We start from the raw sequence: 24,287 nt of genomic DNA, 5'->3' as shown, positions 1-24,287 counted from the left end.
CAGAGAAGCTTTGAGGATTTTCTGGGTGTTGGGAGTGCTTATAGAGCCTGCAAAATAATACTATGAAAGTGTTAACATTAAAAAAAATTTAACTATATTATGTTCTGTTTCTACTTTCAATTGATTTGTTTTGACTAATTTAACCTGTTGTTGCAGGCCTAAAATTTATCTGACTCTTCCAAAGAATCAGATAATTGGAATGTTTAAGTTGATTGAGTTTCATGTGTTAAGACAGAATCTTCAAAATATCATCACCCAATCTAGTGACAAAAAATAGAATCAATCCGTATTAGAGGTCTATGAAATGCAAGTTAATGGTCAATCTGCTTGTTCCAGTTACCTGTTACTGCACAACTACCCCCAAAAGGTAGTGGCTTAAAAATAACAACTAATAAGTATTACATCTCATGAATCTCTGGGTCAGGTAATTTGAACAGGACACATCAGGAGCAGCTCATCTCTGCTCCACAATTTCTGGGACCTCAGTTGGGATGATAGAAAATAGGCTAGGGGCTGGAACACCTGAGGAATGGCCATGCTTAGGAGCTCATCATCATCCCCTCTCCCTCCCCCTCCCTCTCTTCTCTCCCACCTCACCTCCTCTCTCTTCAGGGCTCCTCCAAGTGGCTACCTTGGTCTTCTACATAGCTTAACAGTCTCAGGCTAGCCATACAATTCAGAGCTCCAAGCAAAAAGTGGAAATTGCCGGTTTTCTTAGAGACTGGGCAATTAATTGACAGTGTCTCACTTCTACACTACTTTATTGGTCAAATCAGTTACAGGCTAGACCAGATTCAAGGGTTGGGGGGCAAAGATCTGACTTTTCAATGAGAGGGGTGTAAAAGAATTTGCCACCATCTTTAATCTGCTGTAGTACTTGATTTTAGATCTACATAATATTATATTACCTGCTTTGTTTCTAGTCTGTACTAATTTTAAAAATAAGTATATTTTAGTACTAAGCCAAAGCAAATTTATTAATTTTGAATGTGTATGAAATTCTAAAACTTTAAAACTATTTCAATAATTGTATCTGGAGATATTGTAGGGTAAAAAAATAGTTAATTTAGAAAAGTACAGCAAAAAAAAGAAAAGAAAACTTCCACGAAGAAGTTTTTCAGTTCTTTGAATCTGGACTGTACATTGGGTTGTGCCAATGTGGTCATTTCAAATAAAATAGAATTATACAGATCAGATTACCCAAACTTGAAAATAAGAAGATTTCTGCATGTGTAAGGAAAAAGCATCCATTACTAGCGCCACTACCCCCCACCAAGAACAAACTGCATGAATACTTAAAATGGGCAACATTTGTGACTACCAGCAAAGAACTTCTTCACTGTGGTCCAGATTATATTTTATTTTACCCTAAATTTAACTTATTACTTCATCATAATTTTCTTTTTCTAATTTGATTTCAAAACTAGTTTATACATGGAGTAAATAAATAATATACATCTATTGTTTGATAATGATGCAGATTAAAATAATATTTCTGGAAAATGAGTTTGCTTTGCCTTGAATTCCTTTTCTTGCTTTTAACGCTGTCTGTAGTCATCTACACACTTATAAGTTCCTTTGACTTTAAACAGCAGCATTGAAACTAGAAGAACCGTGTGTGTGTGTGTGTGATCTGTGGGAAGCTGTCAATTACTGCAATGTTTATTAATATTATATTACTTATTTTCTGTCAGTGATGAGATATTACTCAGTTTCCAGTCACAGTATCTTGATAAACCTATTTATTGTATTTTATTATAAATCTTGAGGCATTCATTTGATGCACATTTTAATATTACTAGTCCTCTGAGGACATTTAAAGGCAATGACTGCCTCAGATCATTAACTGAAAATACTGAGTTATTTAGAGTATAATGGGATACTTTTCAAGTCAAGATGATATCACTTACAAAGAAGGTTTAAAATCTCTCTTTTGAGGAGGTGGGACTGCATTCCTTGAAACATAACTTATGCTTTGTAGCTTTGTACATCAATCTTTTTTTTTAAACATCTTTATTGGAGTATAATTGCTTTACAATGGTGTGTTAGTTTCTGCTTTATAACAAAGTGAATCAGTTACACATATACATATGTCCCCATATCTCTTCCCTCTTGCGTCTCCCTCCCCGCCACCCTCCCTATCCCACCCCTCTAGGTGGTCACAAAGCACTGAGCTGATCTCCCTGTGCTATGCGGCTGCTTCCCACTAGCTAGCTATTTTATGTTTGGTAGTGTATGTATATCTATGCCACTCTCTCACTTTATCCCATGTTACCCTTCCCCCTCCTCATATCCTCAAGTCCATTCACTAGTAGGTCTGTGTCTTTATTCCCGTCTTGCCCCTAGGTACATCAATCTTAATAGATATCTTTGTTTCAATTTTGAACAAAACAAATATATCTGTCATCAGATCACAATTAAGACCCATCAACAAATATAACAAAAAAATTAAAGTTTCACCATGGCAACAACATACATTTAAATGGGAAAGATAAAAATGAAAAATAAATCTTCAGAAAGTGTTTTCTTCCTATTCTAAATGAGACTAAGGCATTCTCATGCTTGTACATTTAAATGAATTTCTGCCCCTTTTCAATGCAAGAAGCAGCTCTTGTATCACCATATTTTGCGGCTAATTTGGACAAATGTAAGCCTTTAATGATACTCAGAGAAGATAACTGTTTTTCCATGGACACTTCTACAAAGCGGTTTTTTTTTTTTTCATATTCTAAGGCAATTTCACTCTAGTGAAATTCTGCCTTCTTTATTATTCTTATCTATAAATCTTACCTTCCTTATTATTCACTTTAATTCCGTCAGAATATCTAGCAATGAAGAAACAGTTTTGGAGGCCAGTCACCTACATTTACTGTCTAGTTATTTCATTTTCAAAGACTTGTTCTCTACTATTCTTCATATTTCTTACCTATCATATAATTCAATGAGTACTATTGTGAAAAAAATTAACTGCTCTATATTTTTCTTTTCTAAAAAACATGTTATACCTCCCAGCTTTATTATTTTTTTAATCCACATTCCACAATTAAGGAAGAATTAATCAAAGTACCATGCATGTGTTACCTTTCTAGTTTTATGCCACTCCATTCAGCCATGTTCTTCCAATGGTTTAACTTTGAAAACATTCAGTTTGACATTTGGAATACCATTTATATTTGAAGAAGTCAACATATGTGTAGTAATGTTTCCAAAGATGTTTAGTGTGGTTTTTTCCTCTCAGTGGCATTTATTGATAACTTACCCTAATTTTATGATAAAAGTTGTTTTTTAGCCTTTTATATAGCTATTTTAGTACTTGACCTAAATTACTGACATCAGCAGTAATTTGTAAACTTTTCTAAAAAATGTCTAAACTAAGTGTAATCCTCAAATATTCTTATAGTGATTATAATTTCCTTTTCATTTCTCCCTTTTTAGATAAATAATTTTATTCATCCTCAATACTTCAGTAAATACGCATTTTAAAAATGTTTTGTTCTACATATGTTCCCTCCTTTTTCTATCTGTATGTTATTATTCTTATCACCAAATTTACACATAGTTTTAAAATTCTTATAAATTACCCAAAACCTTAAAAATGAATGATAAATTTAAAGTTGTTGTTTGTGTATGACATACTTTTAAGAAAATCATTAAGGAATTTTGGGATGGAGACACTTCCTTCAGAGACAGGTATCAAGCGTTAAACATTGAATTTCTACTTGAACACCATTATAAACATTTATAGAGTAATAGAGCATGGAGGAAAAATCTCTATCCCATCTGCAATAAGGTAGGTTACACAAAGACAGATGGGAAAGTTAAAACTGAATAAATATTAAAATATATATGTATTAAAAGATATTTCAGCACAAATCTTAGGTTTTTCAAGCATATTGTGTTGCAAAGTATTTTTTGACAAGTAGAATCTTGGCTGTTCTCCACAATGTTCTGAAGAAAACAAGCCAGCTATAATGACATAATATTATTGCATTTTGATTATGGAAGTACCATAAGCCAGCAAAACAATTTTTCTCATCTCTCATTTGAATTATCATTCATTTATGCACACTAATTTTAAATTGCTGTAACAATATGTATAATTTAAAAGCTAAACATATAGAGCAATTAATTCATTAATATATTTGTTCAGTATACTTGGCTAATGTATCATGATGTATCATGTATCATTGTAATTATGAGAGGTTACAATATGCTTGAAACACTGCATTAAGCCGTGAGAATATAGAGGTTAACAGGCAAGCAAAACACTTATAAAATTTTTAGAAAGATCTCTCACAGCATCTGCAGAATTACCTCAAGGCATAGGTCTATCATTGCCCTAAATTAAATGCACCACCTATTGATAATAACTCCTAAAAGAAAGAAATAATGCTAAACACATTTGTTGGAGCCTGTAAAAGGGTTTTACGTGTTATTTGGCTTTTTATCTTACAACAAGCCTGACCCTTTGAGATTGTATAATCTTCGCAGTTTTCATAGACAAACTGACTACCACTAGGACTCCATTGGTCTCATTCTAGCACCAGTATTTTGTAAAGGTCACACTGGAATAATCTAGCCATTTTCCCTAAAAGTAAATTTAACCACAATTTCAAGCAGTTAATTATCTACATGTAACTTATCTGTTCTCTGAAAATCAATTACGAATGCTTAATTCTAGAGCAATATACTGCTCCCATCAGGTATACTTTGCTGCCATCTCCTACTATTGCTCAACATTTAATGTTCAAGGAGTGCATTTAATTTCATTTTAGGTGAAACAAGATACACATTGGAAGGAATATAAGAAAAAAACTCATGAATGCATTTAAAAGTGATTTAGGGTTATCTCCTGTTTTGGATTACTGGGGATAATCAAAAGTTGATTATAGTAAATTATAGCTGTGGTATACTAAATGATACTTCTCCAAAAGTGCAGTCAAAAAGTAATTGTGTACTTAGAATATCTACTTCTACATTTTTCTTACTTATGCTTAATTTGTAATTTTGTCATAGCAGTAGCCAATTTTTACTTTAAAAAAAATTCAGAACACCTTACCCACTAACTTAGAACACCCTACCAACCAGCTTGTTAACCCCTTCTCTCCCCCAATTAGAAACTCCCTCTTGTGTACTTAAATGATTGTGAGAAAAGAAGGTAACTCTTTTGGCTACCAGCAACAAAACCCAACTCTGATGATTATTTAAGGATGTCAAAATGTAGAATCCAAGGCAGAGCAGAATGTTCTAGACTCAGGAAGGCAACAGTCCGAAAAGCTGAGGTTATTCAACGTAATTCTCTTTCTGTATTTTTCATGATGGATTCAGTGTCATTGGATAAGAAATCCATAATTATTTTCACTTGCTTTTATCTCCAGGGCAATCAGCTTTGTTGGGCACCAGCCCCCTTTTCTCCTGATTGTGGGGCTAATTTAGATCTGGTCACAGGAGAATCAGTGTGAGCTGGAAGCCATCCCAATTTGTGCTCCTACATTGGAGCAGGAGTTCTAGTAGTCCAGTTCCCAATGATATGTGACCAGAGCTGCACAAGGTGTTAAATGATGGCTAGGTATTCCTTTGTGAATATCAATCAGTAGATATGTATTAAACACTAACTATGCATCCAGCATTCCTTTGCTTTTTTGTTTTGTTTTGTTTTTTGAAGCAACTATATATCACATTTTTGAGGAAATTGCTGACTACTTAGGGATATATATTGATACGCATTGAAATAACTAGAGGAAGGAGTCAGGTAGTATAAAATTATTCCTTCATTCTTTGAATCATTCCTTGAAAATCATGCAACAAAATTAAAAATTTTTTAAAAAATCCCCCATCTCACCCCGATATCTATTTATTTGAAAATTTAGAATATTATCTTAAATAACACATATTAAAGGGTAAAAGACTTAAATTATAAACTATTCTAAAATGAAAGACATTGAGATACATATATATCCAAACCTTAAAAAGATGAGGAAGAAGGAATGAATAAGTGTAAAATCAAAAATTAATGAAACTGAATCAAGAAAAGTATATTTGATTTAAAAAATCAAAATCCAGTGGTTTTGAAGACTGATAAACAAGCTTGACTAGAAGGAGGAAAATGTTATTTATGGAAGAGATTTTCAATAATAGGACAAGCCTAATTGTAAATTTACATCAATAAATGTACTATATAAATGTAATGGATAATTTTCTGTTGATTACCAAAACTGAATAAGAAGAATATCTGAATATAGGATGAAATAATTTTAAAAGATGGTCAAATATCTGTCCCTGAAATGGTCTTTCAATTAAGGTTTCAATGAACAGATAATTACCATGTTATATCAATTATTGCAGAACATTAAAAAATGAAAATTTTCGTAATACATTCTCTTAAATATAGCTTAACCCAAATAGTATAACCAGATATTGATAATAAAAAAGGCTAAAATCAAGAAAACTCTAGGCCAAGATCACTTATAAAGAGAGGTATAAAAATTCTATTTGAAATATTATCAAACTGAATCCAAAATTGCAATAAAAATTTTAGAACTATATTATAACCAAGTATTAACAAGTAAGGTTTATCTTAGGAATGCAAAGATAGTTCTTCACAAGTATATACTACATTAAGGTGAACAACATAGAATCACCTTGGCAAATACAGATAAATTGTTTTATAACATTCAAAATCCATTTCACATTTTAAAAACAAAATACAAACAAAATTACATTGTAAGAAAAAGGAAGAAAAGTTCTCACCTAGATATCTACTAAAAACCTAAATCAGACATGATTATATTTAACAGTTCCACATTAACAGCTAATCCATTCAAGAACAAAGAAAAATAAGATTCCTACTTTTACTGCTACTATGTAGTATTCTACAAAAGATCTTTGAATTACAGTTACGAAAATAAGGGATTTTCTTTTTTATACAGCAAACTGTTACAGATTTACTCATACAGGTCTTGCATATTTCTTGTCATATACTTAAGCATTATAAGGTTTCTGTTGCTATGGTATGTGGAATATTTTAAAATATAATTTTACTGGTCATTGCTAGTGTATAGGAAAGCAACTGATAATTGTATGTTGGCTAACTAACTGATTTATTAGTTCTAAACCTTTTCAGTTAATCCTCTACGAATTTCTAGGTAGACAGTCATAATTAATAGAGAGAAAATGATGGTTTATTATAGCTCAATCATTAGGAGAGACATTTTCCACATATTAAAAAAAACAATTGTTTTTAAATTTCAGTAAGATAATTAGGAAGAACCTGTGTACCTTATGGTTTGCCTGGAGTAGAATAAAAAGATATCTCTTTATCTAAAGATATCTCTTTAGATATCTTTTTAGATAAGATATCTCTCTCTCTAAAAAGCTCTAAAAAATGGTATAGATTAACACTTCTTTGGGATGAATCAAAGCAACTGATACAAGAATGAAAATAGATGACTTTTTAGGACTATAAGCTCTTATATAAGTATGCCTATTTTATGGACATGCTATAACTTCAGTTCCTGGGCTCACACAGCTCATTCTGATGCTCTATTTTACCAGTCCTACAACCAGAGTGCACTAGGAGTTCATGACTCAGAGATTGACTCATTCTAATTAAATTCAAAAGCAAACTGAGGAACAAAGCACAATGCCCATATATTGATCTTAGAGAAGCCTGTCCCTTCCGGGAACAAATATATTTATTTCTACTTCTATAGCAATTGGGAATTCACATTAGTAATCAGGAGATTGCAGCATCAAAGTAAAAATATGAAAAATCTTAAGGAATCTTTCAGCCAGGGTATGATAAGTACCTGTGCCCAGGTAGGGCTCATTATTATAATGACCTATAAAATAAAATACACCAAATTCATTGTCTCTCTTCTTTGGAAAGCAATTGTTAAACTCTGGCAGGATCTAGTACACAAGCTTTCCTTTTCCTAGGGTCATGTGAAATAACTTCCTTTCATTCAAGTAAAATATTTTCAGGTTTGCTAATACCATTGTTTAGGCAACAGGATTCTTTGATAACCTTTCAAACTTTATGTTTCTAGGCTGTGCAATTCTTGCTTTATCAGGGAAAATATCTTTCTGCAGGTAATGAATCATGTTCTAAATGTGGTTTTAATTTGTTTAGTTTTGAGAGATTATTATGCAGACATCTCAACAGTCTTCTGTCAAGAATTGTTTGATGAATGTGTGTTTGTGTGTGTGTGTGTTTGTATGTGTGACAGAGAGGCAGGGTAAGAAAGACAGACACAAAAATGGAAAGAGAAAAGAGACAAAAAAATGACTTAGATGACCCCTAGCAGAGCTATTAATATCCACTTTTTTCTTTTCTTAGGACTCTATAGCTTCAATCTCCTAGCCAGTAGAACAGGAACTTTACCATTGGCTTAATTAGGACATTGCTAATTAAAAAATAACGATTGTGGGGGCTTCCCTGGTGGCGCAGTGGTTGAGAGTCCGCCTGCCGATGCAGAGGACACGGGTTCGTGCCCCGGTCCGGGAGGATCCCACATGCCGCGGAGCGGCTGGGCCCGTGAGCCATGGCCGCTGGGCCTGCGCGTCCGGAGCCTGTGCTCCGCAACAGGTGAGGCCACAGCGGTGAGAGAACCGCGTACCACAAGAAAAAAAAAAAAAAATAACGATTGTGGTAGTAGAGTGCTAATTTTTAATAGCACTTTTACCTATTTTACCTATGATGACTTAAACTTGGCATGACTTACTTGAAAGGATAAAGGAAAATCCAACAATGCTTTTAGTCTGTCCTCTTAGTACTGTTCTGTGAATAAAGCCATGTAGAGTACCATCATGCATAAAAAATTCTAGAAGAATCTCCTGGACCTTATCAAAAAAATTCTATTCTGAAGCCCCAAACATGAATATTTTATGTTCCTTGGAAGATTGGGTGAATTATAAGCCCCTTGGAATTTCCTAGAATCTGTCTATATGACATAATATCAAAATAGAAAAAAAATAAAGGCAGAATGATTGGATGTGTTAACCTTAGTAGAAAATAATTTTATCTTTGAAATTTTCAATGTTGAAAATTGTTTCTACCACTGAGGAACTATTTATATAAAAGTATTCTAATGCCATCAAATCATTACTATCTGGTTCACAGTCTGTCTTAAATTTGAAGTTATTTCTAGTGATCAGATAATCAAGAACATAAAGTGTGTAAAAAATAACCTTGGCTCAAAGTCTAATTTATAAGCATTTTTGCCCTGCACATATCTGCCTAAATTGGATAGTGAAAAAGCACAACTTTAACAGAAGCCATTGACTAGTTATGTGACGTGCTTTGGTAAGTTACTTATTCTTTCTGCACCAATTTCATCATATGCTAAGTGAGACTAAAAATATTACCAGTTCTTATTGCTTCACAAGGTTATTATGAGTACTACATAAAGAATGCGTGTGAAAACACCTTGCAAATTGTAAGGCACTGCATAAATCATGGTTGTTATCTTATGATTGCTGATATATATTTAGATCTATATATCTGTACAAAAAAACTCTACAACATAATTTTTAATCACATATGTAATCCAATTAGTTTAACATTTTTAAAAAATACAACAATGTGGTAACATCTTGGAGAAAACCCCCTAGACCCAAAGACTTTAAGAGAAAGCAAACCAGCCAGAAGATGACCACTTTGTGGGCCTATTGCATCTACTTCCATAAGTGGGACGGTAAACTCAAGAGATTAAGATGAGGCATGATGAGAATCAATCACAGCAGAAGAGAGCAGACTTGTATTTCTAACATACAAAAATTATAGAATATAATTGCTTATGTAGAACTTTGGTGATTATGTAAGCCAGATCTACTATAGAGCCCTAAAACCATACCCATAGAGAGCATTCAGTGAATGTCGGTGCAATGAATGAATTTTCTGTATGAGCAAATCAAAGTCTTGAAGGTGATTTACCAAGGTACATAATAGAGGCAGAACATAAATCGAGCCAAGACAGGAGAATTCTAATCCAGAATTCTTTACATGCTGCCTTCTGTTGATAACAGACCATGTTACCTCTGGTTGCAGAAAGATGCAGCCATAGTGACTGGACACCTGAACCTATTTCTTTTAACTAAGTTAGTTTTCAGATTGAATGCTAAGAGGGTCCAGACTCTAGTAAGAACATCCCTGTTAGTGACCATGAAGAGTTGACATCTATAGAGATAAAACATAGAGTCAGTATTTTAAGCAAATGAAAGGTTCAATGTAACAATAAGATTAGACTCCCAGGAAAACCTAGATCCTCAGCAGCTGGGACGGGGCAATTCCTGAGACTAAGCTGCAGACTCTGCCCTTGAGAAGAGAACCTTAAATAAAAATCTACATCTCTAGAGAGTAATACATGCATATTGTTTGACAGTGAATGCTCTGTGTTCACACTATAGTTCTGAACTATGTTTTCAGTATATGTGAATACAAATATATAAAATAGAAATTGTTTATATGTTTATTTTAGGAAATGATATACATAACAGTACATTAAAGTGCATTGCTACTAAATGATTTGTCCCATGATTGATATTATTATTTATGCTTATCCAAGGGGAAGTAGTGCAAAAACTGTTTCACGTTCAGCCAATGAGCTAATGCTTCTCAGTACAGAAGACTGCCAGTGCTCTCCTATCCACAGTCCAGTGTACTTTGCAACCCATGGGGTTATGCCTTTGGAGCTTCACTTTATGCCATTTATTTACTGCCTGACAACCTGTTTTGACCCTTAAAAGTGTGAAATAATAATCCTGGATCTGCCACAAAGACTAAAAGAAATAGTGTATTTATGGAAATTAGTAAATACTCAGAACTGGTTGATAATATATCATGAAAACTTATGAAGTATAGTAGTGCAGTACTTAGAGTGAAATTTGTAGACTTAAATTGTATTTGAAAAGGTGTACTGACAATTAGTGAGTTAAGCATGAAATGTAAAAAGTTAGAAGACAATATAATTAACACAAAAAAAGAAGAAAGAAAATAATTTATAGTAAGAGCAGATATTAAATGAAATAGAAAACAAAGAAACAATAGAGAGATAAAGCCAAAAGTTGGTTCAAGCCTCTGGAAAGCTTGATCAAGAAAAAAAAGAAAGTACTAAAATGAATAATATTAAGAATGAGAAGATTTTATTATGGATTTAGCAAGGGTAAAAAACTTATAAGATAGTTTTATGAACAATGGAATGTATTACCTAGGAAAGTTGAAGACATAGGTATTATACAAATAGCAATTCCATATGGTACAAACTCTAGAAAAACTCTCACACATACCCTATTCAAGCATGTTCAGAATTGAGCCCCCATGGATGAATAAAGAGATCTCGATGGCTCTGCAGCAAAACACTGTCTCTATCTGGTGACAGCTACTTTGAATTGGAGTTGATGTGTCAGGAGAAAGGCAATTAGCCAAAGTTCTGGGACAGTAAGTGCCCTATGCTTTTCATGGGTAAGTGCTAACTTAGTTTCCCAAGAGCTTGGAAACACCAGGAGGAGAGGGGGCTGATATGCACTGGAAGCAGGAATTCGCATGACTGTTCTCTGAGCTCTCTTTCTTGGCATGCTCCGAGGAGGCAAGATGTGAGGCAAGGCAGCTACCCCCACACTGCTGTGTTGTAGGCTGAGGAACCATGTAAGCATACTTCCTACTTAATGATTTTTATTTCAGGGATATAGCTACAGATACACTTCTGTATAACAGCAGACATGCTAAAAGCTATTTGCAAAAAGAGTCCTTTGCTCCCTGTAACTTTACTGAGTAATAAATTACTATTTAGCTATGTTTTTGTGAAGCAGCAAAGACATAATGTGTAATTATTATGGTGCCATTCTAAGTAAATTTTTCAATCTGTATCTCCTCTCTTTAAGGATAAGACTAAATTCTTTTTTTCAGGATTTTAAAATTCACTCAATCATAATTTCATACTGTGCAATGCTACTCAGAATACCCCATAACTCTAATGTTGCAGAAAATTCTGTGAGAGGTGGAATATTCTCCTCTTCTATGTAAGAATGAACAATCCAAAAGTTTTTACAAATTTCTACCAGAAACAGTATTATCTCTTCCAATAGAACACAAACTTTCTTTCTCCACAATATGGGTGTTAAACCCCCTAATTATAAAGGCCTTCATCTTAGAAAGCTTCTTCTTTAGGCCCTTAGCAGATAATTACTGCCACCAATGATTTTATAGAATTTATTTTCTTGGATTTTATAACAGACAGATATTTATTTACTTTCTAATCTGGAAATGACCTAGGGATAAATATAAGTTACAATTTATCTGTTTTGTCTTTTTTATTTAAAATGTTGCTATTGTTTACTCATTTTTCTTTGTACTTTGTGTTTAATAAACAGTTGTATTTGGGGTATAGATGACAAATTCAATTCCTCAGCTAGACAGAGAATAACCATGTAGCATATAAAGTTCTGACAAACAAGGCCATAAAGTTTTAAAATGATCTTTAAGGATTTTTTTTCTCAAAAGTAGCTTAAGGAAAATGATTTTCATAGTTCTAAATCTTATAGCATCACCAGACAATAAATGCAGTTTGATACATTCTGCATGTATGTAGGTTACTTCGTTTGCCTGGAAGGTCTCCTGAACAACAGATATTTTCAGGCAAAGGCTAAATGAAATCTTGATGGGAATATTATAGATCGAATTTAAGCATCAAATGAGTGACTTAATTAATGATCTTGAAAGTTACTTCCATCTCTGAGAATCTCTATCTTTAGATATTTTATAATGAGAATAGTGGAGAATTAACTCAAGGGCCTGGTAGCCTAATTTGACCTATGAATTTAGAAGAGTTGTTCATACAAAAATTTTTTTTTCAGATACCGTACTAGAACACCATTATAAAGTTATTGAACAATAACACTATACAAAAACAGTATTGACTTTAATGTGTTCCCACTACCAGCATATTGTGGACAGTCTCTTAAAGGCACAAGTAAATTGTTCTGAGGTGGTGGACAAGACAGCCCACTTAAAAGACCCTGAATGACGAGGGCATTCAGTCAGTTGTGGTTCCTGTTAGTGAGAAGAGGTAGTTTGGCAGTTAACCACGGGTGACTGGGAACCAAGCCTCCAGTCCTGCTGATTTCTGAGGTGTGCTGTCTTTCATACTGTGCTGTGTCTTTGATGCTCCCTCACAGGCAGACCGTTTTAAAATCTACCTCACAGGGAGGGGGAAGAGTAAGCTGGGAAGAAGTAAGAGAGCGGCGTGGACATATATACGCTACCAAATGTAAAATAGATAGCTAGTGGGAAGAAGCCACATAGCACAGGGAGATCAGCTCGGTGCTTTGTGACCACCTAGAGGGGTGGGATAGGGAGGGTGGGCGGGAGACGCAAGAGGAAGGAAATATGGGGATATATGTATATGTACAGCTGATTCACTTTGTCATAAAGCAGAAACTAACACACCATTGTAAAGCAATTATACTCCAATAAAGATGTTAAAAAACAAATAAATAAAAAATAAAAACAGCAAACCGGACAAAGGCTTCATGGTGCAACACAAGCCCAGGGTCTTTTGGCTGCATTAAATGAGGGCAAGAAGTCAACACAGTTGAAACATATACTCCCAGAGGGTTCTTTGAAAATAAGAAGTATGTACTGTTTTTTTGTGTGTGTGTGTATTTAAGAAAAAATTTATTGGAGTGTAGTTGATTTACAATGTGTGTTACTTTCAAGTGTTCAGCAAAGTGATTCAGTTATACATATATTCATTCCTTTCTAGGTTTTTTTTCTCATAAAAGTTATCACAGAATATTGAGTAGAGTTCCCTGTGCTATATAGTATGTCCTTGTTAGTTATCTATCATATATAGTAGTGCATGTATGTTAATCCCAAACTCCTGATTTATCCCTCTCCCCCGCCCCACCTTTTCCCTTTGGTAACCATAAATTTGTTTTTGATTAAAAAAAAATCTACCTCACAATCAGTATGTATCTCGTACATCTTTACAAAGTAAACTGTGGTATTTTGCAGAGGAGTCAACTCTCCCTCAGAGGAAAATTTTCATCATTTTATGTCTTAAGTTGCTTCAACTTCAGTGTTACTACTGGGGAATCACTGAGTTTCAGAACAATGCAGTTGATTCGGGATAAAAGATCGCAAACTTTAAAAAAACAATTAATTTATTTTTCCTTTCACCCACAGGTCTACCCACGGATAGCGCCGGCATTTTGGCACTACCTGCGGGTAGAAGTGAGTAGCGGGTACTTGAACTCTCCCACCCTTGCTCCTTGCTTGCTGCTGGCCCGGTCTGATCTGATGTGCCCATTTTATTCAAGATGCAGCTGCCATTCTGTGTAAACATGCTCTTCACGCCACCACCATTCCTTAGAGTTGGGTCAGAAATCCAAATCACCAAAAATACAAGATCATCATCTTTCTTAAAAAGTTTCCAAATCAAGACCATATCATATGCATTATAATTGGTGAAAAACGAAGCACTAAATTATGGAAAACCATGCTTGCATCAGTTCTTAATCAGTATTTTTGAGAGAGCAGAATTCCTCAGCTTGACTTTACAGTGTGTCAAGGTAAAGGAAAATAACCCTGCTTCACTCCCCTTCTCTTCTCTTCTGTCTCCAGGACCATGAGCAGCAGCTCTCCTATTCCTCCACGAGGTCCAAGGCCCCCAGTGCCATCATCACAGGTCTCAAGCCAGCCACCAAGTACATTTTTCATATCCGAGTGAGGACTGCAACAGGGTACAGTGGATACAGTCAGAAGTTTGAGTTTGAAACAGGAGATGAAAGTAAGTTTCACACAAAGATATAAAATAAGATGTTAATTTAGTGTGGTTCCAATGTGACCTCATAGTTGAAAATCTGATGTCCCAAATTTTGAATAGTCTCATCATGCAGGATTCTGTTCATGTAAATACTCATACAGTCGTTTCAGTTAATGCTTTGGTGCTATCGTTAAATATTTTCATCACTCAGGCCACAACACAGAGAGTCTCACTGGGTGGTGTTAGCCTAATTGTCCGCCAGTCTTGGCATCATAATGTGATACTAATGAATACTTGGAAGAGAGTAAAGCCATGAGCAAATGATTTTAGCAGTTAGTTCAAAATTATGCAGCTTTGGCTTGTTATATTAGATCAATAAAAACAGTGGTCAGGAGACAAACTCCCCTGAAATGCACATTATAAGTTTAAATATTAGATGCATGGGCTTGATTAGAAACTCAAATTAATTTCATAGCATCAACATTGAAAACTAAAATGGGAGAAGAGGGGAGTGAGGCATTCCAAAGTCATGTAACATAGCATTAAATGTCATGTTCATTCTAAACCCAGTTCTACCGTTGAATTATTTTTTCAATTTTAGAAATCCATCACATTGCTATCTTTGTAAGGATGATATAGGTGGCTTTTGCTATGTACTTTGATGGAAAAATATCTAAATACCTAATTATAATAAAATTCTGGGGCTTCCCTGGTGGCGCAGTGGTTGAGAGTCCGCCTGCCGATGCAAGGGACACGGGTTCGTGCCCCGGTCCGGGAAGATCCCACATGCCGCTCGCTAAGCCTGCGCGTCCGGAGCCTGTGCTCCGCAATGGGAGAGGCCACAACGGTGAGAGGCCCGCGTACCGCAAAAAAAAAAAAAAAAAAAAAAAAAAAATTCTGTTCCCATCACTGTTAAAATACCTGTATTTGCATAAGAATTCAAGAATAGCAACTTTATTTTAAAAATTATTTATGAATAACAATAATAATGTCTAGCATTTATTGAGCCTATTCTCATAGGTGCCAAAAATGATGTGCAGTATTTTACATGTGTTGTCTCTTTTAAACGTTTCAACATCCAATGAGACCAGTATTATTTTCCTAATTTTACTTATGAGAAATCAGAAGCCTAGGGAAATTGAGCAACTTGTCAGATTCATGCAGCTGGTAAGAAAGCTAAGCTAAAATTTGAAACTAAGGGCTATCTTCTTCCAAGGCCAGTACTCTACCATCCTGCCAAGTCCTTCCATTGGAATTATAAAATGCTAATGGTAAGACCACTGATTAAGCCACAATTCCCCCAGTTTATCACTCCCTGAAAGTGAAGCTATGTGAGTTTCTAACTATATGACAGAAAGAGTGTTCTGTTGTTGTTTTTAGGTTAATGAACAACATTGATCCATAAGAACTTTTTCGTTACAACTATATCTAACTAAAAAGTGGAAAAACACTGAAATATTTAATTAAGAAGGAATACAGCTTAAGGAGGGAAAGTGAACAAAGGAATAAAAAGAATACTTATAACCTGGATGTTTAATATCTGTGATAGTCGTTTGTAATCCCACTGAACACTATTGACTTTTCAAGCTAGAGACGAAATTATTGGGAATGTAGTTATCACAAAACTCCATAATCAAAAGCAATATAAAATATTCAAAAAAATGTCCCTGCTATGTCCTATTGACTGCTTTCTTCCCTGCCCACATGTCAAGACTTAATCTAGGTGCAAAGCCAAGGACACAATTCAAGGAAAGTTTGGTCCAGGGAAGAGTCACATCATTGTCTTGTCCAGGGTGTGTTTATTGTGTCTTATTTCACAGAAGAAGAAATTCACCTAACTTTTTAAAAGTATGACATTTTTGAGTATTATATCATCAAGTCAGAAATGTACTCTCAAACTCATAGGTCTAAATCTAGATAATTCATTTATGTTTGTCTGGGACTTTTAGACAAAGCAATCTAGTCTAATAAGAAAACATAAGTTCTGATCTAAATATTGTATTTGGTTTTAACTCTAAATTTCAACTTATTGTACTTTCAGGACTAAAATTCTTTCAGATGTTATGTAAAAGATAAGTACTTTGAAACTCCTTAGCAGAAAGGTCCCATACTTACAATGACCCAGTATAATATTGATTCATTCAATGAAAAATATATAGGACAGTTAATATGTGCCATACTCTACGTGAGTCTCTGGGGATAAAAAAGTAATAAGACCTGCAACCTCTGCCTTTTCATAATTTATAGTCTAGATTTGTGGGAGGAAAATTAAAGTTTCAATTAAAAAATACAAGGTTGAATGACATGTACTACCAGACAGATATGCAAAGAGTGCTATGAGAGCATAGAGAAGCTGCCCTAATTCAGCATGAATAGATCATGAAGGTCTGGAGGATGAGACGCAGTGGCTCATTCTTTAAAGAAGGGTGATAAAGGAATAGCAAAAGCGCTGAGACCTGAAACAGCATGAAAAATTTAAAGAAGAGCCAACTATTTGGTGTGACTACAGTGAGGAGACATGAAAAATTAAATGGTGGGAGCTAAAAGCAGAGAATTATATACAGGGGCCAAGAACAAGACGAAGTTGCTCTTTGGGCCATGTTAAGCTTATTGCGCTTTATGAAGATATTGAAGATTCATGGGAGGATTTTAATTAGGAGTAATATGACCAGTAACATGTGCAAGACTGTCTGCTGAGCAGTTTACACAAATTATCTTTTTAATTCTGCTAAGATTATAACTCTTTTTAGAAACTTAAGTAGCTTTACCAAAATCTGATAACCAATGAGTGGAGGTGCAGGATTAGAACCCTAGAAGCACCTGACAGCAGCAGCAGACAGCAAAAACCATATTCTGAATCACTGATTTATAAATGTCATGAAAGTGACTTTTATAATACTGTTGAAGAGACAACAGCGTTTGAGAAGAGTTTGAAAAATATGTTTGTGTAAACCTGGAGTTTGGGTGCATAGAGTGGCTCCCAAGTCAATTTACAGCCTGAGGAAAAATTATTTAAAGGATCATTTTTTATCTGGTTAACTTTAAATTGCATTTTCAAAGCATGCTGTTTATATCCAGGAGAGAATTTCAATGAATAATGTCATAGTAAGATATGCGTAGGTTTACTATAAATTCAGGAATATAATGATATGAATCCAAACTGACAGCATCAGTCTTTTTATCTACATACCCTCTTAGTGCATCTTTAAATTTTTATAGCTTTTGTTTTTCAAGTACTGTCTGAATTATTGTAATGTCAACTTCCTTATTAAGGTCTCTCTTGTGTATTATTTAATTAACTGACTTTATGATGCATAGAGATGGGGTGTGAAGTGGGAAGGTGAAATTAGGTACTCTCTCATTTGATGGTCTAATTCAAATTTTTTAAAACAAGCAAAACAAAGTAGTTTATAATGTCATTCCCTTTAGCTATACCTATTTTACTTTGTTCAAATTTTAGTTTGCTAACAACCAATGAGACGATAATATAAAATATGAAACAATTCTTTTTCAAAATTATAATGTTCTTAACTGATTACTTGTACTCTACAAACATAGTGGCTTCATTTATTTTTTAACATCTTTACTAGAGTATAATTGCTTTACAATGTTGTGTTACTTGCTGCTGTTTAACAAAGTGAATCAGCTATATATACGCATATATCCCCATATCCCCTCCCTCTTGCGCAGCCCTCCCACCCTCCCTATCCCACCCCTGTAGGTGGTCACAAAGCACTGAGCTGATCTCCCTGTGCTATGCAGCTGCTTTCCACTAGCTATCTGCCTTACGTTTGGTAGTGTATATATGTCAGTGCTACTTTCTCACTTCGTCCCAGCTTACCCTCCCCCGTCCCCGGTCCTCAAGTCCATTCTCTAGTAGGTCTGCGTCTTTATTCCTGTCCTGCCCCTGGGTTCATCAGAACCATTTTTTTTTAGATTCCATGTATATGTGTTAGCACACAGTATTTGTTTTTCTCTTTCTGACTTACTTCACTCTGTAAAATGAAGTAAGATGGACGCTAGGTCCATCCACCTCACTACAAATAACTCAATTTCGTTTCTTTTTATGGTTGAGTAATATTCCATTGTATATATGTGCCACATCTTCTTTATCCATTCATCTGTCGATGGACTTTTAGGTTGGTTCCATGTCCCGGCTATTGTAAATAGAGCTGCAGTGAACATTATGGTACATGATTCTTTTTGAATTATGTTTTTCTCAGGGTATATGCCCAGTAGTGGGATTGCTGGGTCATATGGTAGTGCTATTTTTAGTTTTTTAAGGAACCTCCATACTGTTCTCCATAGTGGCTGTATCAGTTTACATTCTCACCAACAGTGCAAGAGGTTTCTCTTTTCCACAACCTCTCCAGCATATTGTTTGTAGATTTTTTGATGATGGCCATTCTGACCAGTGTGAGGTGATACCTCATTGTGGTTTTGATTTGCATTTCTCTAATGATTAGTGATGTTGAGCATCCTTTCATGTGTTTGTTGGCAGTCTGTATGTCTTCTTTGGAGAACTGTCTATTTAGTTCTTCCGCCCATTTTTGGATTGGGTTGTTTGTTTTGTTTTTTGATATTGAGCTGCATGAGCTGCTTGTAAATTTTGGAAATTAATCCTTTGTCAGTTGCTTCATTTGCAAATATTTTCTCTCGTTCTGAGGAGCCATCACCATGACTCCTCTTGCTTTGTTTTTAGACCAGAGGTTGGATTTTTTTCCAGAGTCAGAATATGCTAGTGGAAACTGGCCAGCAAGTTTAAAGAGTACTAACTATGACTGTTAGCACTATAAAAAGAGCCTACTTGAACTATAGCTATTGGGATCCTCTTTTCCTAAGTCTATAGAACAACCTCATTCCCTATGTTATATAGGAAGAGAGAGAGAGAACAAGGGAGAGAGAATTGACTGATAGATCTATAGATAAGTAGGTAGAAAGTCACTCATATATAGTCACAAAACACTTTCTTTTTGTGTTTCAATACAGACATTTCATATGTCTGCTAATCTCTCTTAGGACTAATAGTGTATAGCTAAATATTATGTTCACTAACAGCATTTATTGAACTGCTATTGTGTACAGGCCTTTTTATTAGGTACTGTAATTGATCCCCCCATCTTTTTGGAATAGAGTTAACAAAATTACAATAAACTACAGAATCAGTAGTAAGAAAGTAAGAATATATAAATATTCCATGTGGATCTTCTCGAAAGATAGGTGAACAATATATAGGTGTTAGAAGCTCTCAAATATAAGAATTTTCTCAAAATTAATATAAAATCCATATTATGCCCCAAAGTATCAAACACACCCACACTCACGCACACACACTGGCGTGCACGCACACATACACACTGTCAAGTACAGGCTTTTTTGGCTTATATGAATGAAACAACAGAAAATTTTATCTGCCTCATATTTGTTTTTATTTCTGAGCTTATTTTCTAGAGAAAATGTGCTTCTTTTCAACAGAGAAAAAGATGAGAATTAAAATTGAAAAGTTATCTACATAACCAATAATGTTATCCATATCCTTACAAATTGCTTGAAAAACCATATTTGATTCAATTTTAACAATCATCTGTTAAAATTACATGTACATTGTTCAAAATAAATAATTTAATGATAAAGCAGTCAAACATTTGTTTTTATTTAAAACACAACCAAGATTTATCTAATATTCAAATGTAATTTACAGAAACAAAAAATACTTTTATGGGTTCATTTTTTTAAACCAAAATAAAATATATCCTGCTAGATTGCAGTCAACTTAAACATTTTACTTATATACTGTACAACAGTTTGTGAAGCTATCAAAAGGTAGGAGAATCCATAGCTTAAAGCCGGAATTTTACATGTAATTTATCTCTTCCATTGCCTTAGTGGTTATCCAAATGATCCAGTAGAGTTAATACACAGCCAACATATAAGCAATGCATTCCTTTTCCCTGAAAAGATTAATTACACCTTAAATTTTAATAATATGTAAATTTAGGTTTTTACCTGTAAGCTACATGAAGCACTTCTGTAGCACCAAAGCCACATCTGTCAACATTTTAAAATATACCATTATTTACCAAAAGTAGTAATGATGGACTAGATTTATATCACTTAAATAACTACATAAAAGTCATTATGATTAATTAACCAAAGTATAAATTACTGAATCATGGCAAGTGTTTCAAATTAGAATCTTATGCCACATCTTACACATTTATACAAAAAGTGTTATGTTGATACAAATGAATAAATTTAATCACTTAGTTATTTTAAAAACACCCATAAAATTTAGCTATTTTTAGTATGGTTTCATATTTAAGCAGTTTGATTAGTTTTAACAATTTATGTATGGAAATGATCCTGAAAATTAAGGTGTAAGATCGTGTCTTTACTTTCTTCTTCCTTAGTCTATTTTTCATGCCCTCATTTGACTAATTTTTCTATACTCAACTTTCTACACTTAAAAACTCCAAATCGTTGGGTATTTTCTACTGAATAAAATGTGAGTTTCTCAACAAATATTCAAGTCTTCCTCCAATCTAATCCAAATTGACATCGTTTCTGTTCTATTTTCCTCTAGTTAACATATACCCTGGGAAAATGTATAAATGCTCATGCATGAAATTTTCTGAATCTTCATCCTATCTAAGTTGTGTCTGTGACTCCCAGCTGGCATATTCAGAAACCTATCACATTACAAATAGTCAGTCCGGCTCACATGCTACACCTCCTGAAGTGTTTTTGATCAATCCAGTGAGAAGTAATCACTCTTTCCTCAGACTTTCTGTAATATTTTATTGTGTGAGGGCTTACTTCTTTACTAAGTTGCTAGCACTTTGAGGTCAAGAACTGTCACCTGTGTATCTTTGTGTCTCATAAAATGTCTTATACGTAGTTTCCAATACACATTTAATTAAATAAATGAAGAATGTGTAATTTCAAAATATGGAAGAATAGCATATTGCCTACCAGTCGAAAAAGAAAGAATCAAATATTTTATTTGCCACAGGTAAGCAACATTGCTTGCTATATTTTGGGTAACAAGCTGTAACTGATTTGAATCATGTAAAAACATGATATATGCAATTTTAATTACAAATTAATTGTTAATTCTAAAATTTGGGGGTATTTGAGGTAGAGTAAAATGACTTCTTTGTTGTTAAATAGATATCCCTCCTTACACATCTTTTTAAAAAAAATCTCTATATGTTTGATCCAGTCTATTGGTTGAAACCCAATCTGTACTGCTTTAATTACCAAGGATGAAATTAGCTACATCATTATTAACAGCAGCCAGAAATTTGAGGATGATTATTAATGATGAAGCAGAAAGAGGGCCAGCTGACCCTGGTGGAGTAATAAAAAAGTTAATTAATCAAGAAGGAGGCAGATTTCATATTTATGAGTCTACCCAGAGGAGGATGAATTCCAGTATATAAGACTTTAATTTGAAATAATCTTCAATCAATAGCACACTTTCAATGTTGGCAGCCATAGCTGTCTAAAAAGAAACATCAGTAGGCAAGAAAAATTTTCTAGCAGTTAGGTTGTCTGAATATAAATTGGCCTACCTTATGATACAATGAAGACCTCTTGTAAGACTTCTTGCTGAAGCTAGCTGGATGCTTATTCAGCATGTCATAAAGGAAATCCCTGCTTTGGTTAGGAGGTTGTGATAGAAGTTTAATGTAACTTCTAACATTGATATTTTATAAAAACAGATAATATTTAGTGAGTTCTAATTATGCTTCAAGCACTATTTAATTCTTTATGGCTACTAATATACTTACAACCTTTGAAGGGGGTGCTATTATCATGCCTATTTTATGGATTAGAAAACAAACACAAAGACGTTTATTAACTTACCAGGTCCTCACAGCTAGTAAGTGTTAAAATGAGGGTATTATGGCATTAGACTCTTTTCATGCTTGGAACCAGGACTGAGTTCCCTTTCTACCCATTCAGTGTTTTCACTTTTCTTATTCAGGTTGGTCATTACTTCTAATTTTCTACATGATTATTTCTTATTCTTAACTCCAATACTCCACTCTTCCTTAACTAATTATATTCCTCCTTAGAATAAAATGTGTTTGATTTTCAGAAAACTATAATTATTTACAAATCATCATGCATCAAGTTCAGAGGGTTATATGTGTTTTAATGTAGATTTATGGATTAATGCACACATGGTACACCTAGTATGCCATTCTAAAGGGGCAAAATAATGCAGTTAGTCTGATTACCTTAAATGTGCTGGGACTTGATGAAAAGTAACTATTTGCATAGAAAATGGAAGTCTCCTTTTAAGAAGCCTGCATTGACAAAAATATTTTGCTTCGGTTTTGCACGGATCCAAAAAAGATTTTAAATGATGGGGACTGGGCTTATGTACCATAGGACAGATTGAAGGCCTTAATATGAAAAATATTAAAGACTATAACTTTGCTAAATGGGCTGGAAAGAAAATCATTCACTGTTAACAGGTACTTAGAAGTTGTAAAATGTGTATATCAATGTGCAGTGTTACAATTTGGATCATATTTAAAAGGGAACTAACAAACAGCAATGGATCTATTTCTTAAAACAGAATATAGTTTTATTTTAAGCCAATAACCTGCAGCAACATACAGAAAAATATGATTTCTTTGGGATATAAGCCATCATCCCTTGACTAGAATTGTTTTTTGAGATCAGGAGCCATTTCTTATTCATTTTTTACTTCATGTATTGCTATGCAAGTGCCTGACAAATAGAAAAAAAACAAACAAAGATAAATAATATATGCTCTCTGTCTTCAAGAAGCTCACCACTAACCTCACTAGAGGCTCTTGTAACAGAGTTCCTTATTTGTGTCATTCCCAAAGTCTAATTTTAATTTGACTTGATTTGAGATGAGATGGATTGCTTCTATCAGCCATCATATAAATTGCCTGAATTTTTCTGTCAAGCTATTTGACTTTTCAACCTTGAATTCTTTAACAGAGCAAAAAACGTTCTTAAGACATTTTAAATTGCTCCAAATTTAGTGAAAAATATATTCTCTGTGTAATACTTGAAGATTTAGAGCCATTCTTTAGACTACACAAATCAGCTGTATTGACTTCTATTGTAAAGTGGCTTTTTAATGTCATATTTTAGTTAGAAAAGCATAAAGGGCAAAGCAAAGATAAACCTAATCTCTTAATATAACCATATGGAACCTATCTGGAACTGCTCGTATGTTTATTAATTATGATTGACCTCTCACCCTCATCTGTTGCATGATCATTTACTATTCTCAGGACAGCGTTGGGAGTATTGTGATGTTCAGTCGTTGCTTCTAGAATGCGTTAGGGTAGTTCCAGCTAGCTGTAGGGTGATGCCCAGTGGCAATACATAGATGTGGTTCATACAGGCAGGGTAGAAACACATGATGCTGGGATGAAAGTGTCCTTTAGAAGCCATGGACTGCAAGGATGACACAGCACAGGGCCTTGGTTCCTTTCATAGCTTTATTTCCTATTTCCCGATTGAATTCTATCC

The 24,287-nt window shown here is 34.2% G+C and overlaps 1 protein-coding gene across 2 annotated transcripts in view; it reads left to right on the top strand.

Moving 5' to 3' along the window:
* The window catches only part of EPHA6 (EPH receptor A6), an 893,594-nt gene that overhangs the window by 551,435 nt on the left and 317,872 nt on the right, over positions 1 to 24,287 (top strand). The window contains exons 7-8 of one of the 2 annotated variants that reach the window (XM_033433353.2): positions 14,183 to 14,230; positions 14,621 to 14,786. In XM_033433353.2, coding sequence (XP_033289244.1) covers positions 14,183 to 14,230; positions 14,621 to 14,786 — 214 coding nt within the window. The remainder of the gene's footprint in view (positions 1 to 14,182; positions 14,231 to 14,620; positions 14,787 to 24,287) is intronic. The other variant, XM_049710017.1, reaches the window with a different exon arrangement.

The sequence above is a fragment of the Orcinus orca genome, chromosome 5 (genome assembly GCF_937001465.1).
Source record: "Orcinus orca chromosome 5, mOrcOrc1.1, whole genome shotgun sequence".
Classification (NCBI taxonomy): Eukaryota; Metazoa; Chordata; class Mammalia; order Artiodactyla; family Delphinidae; genus Orcinus; species Orcinus orca.
The sequence above is the reverse complement of the archived record's forward strand: the minus strand, read 5'-3'. Positions and strand labels throughout refer to the sequence as shown.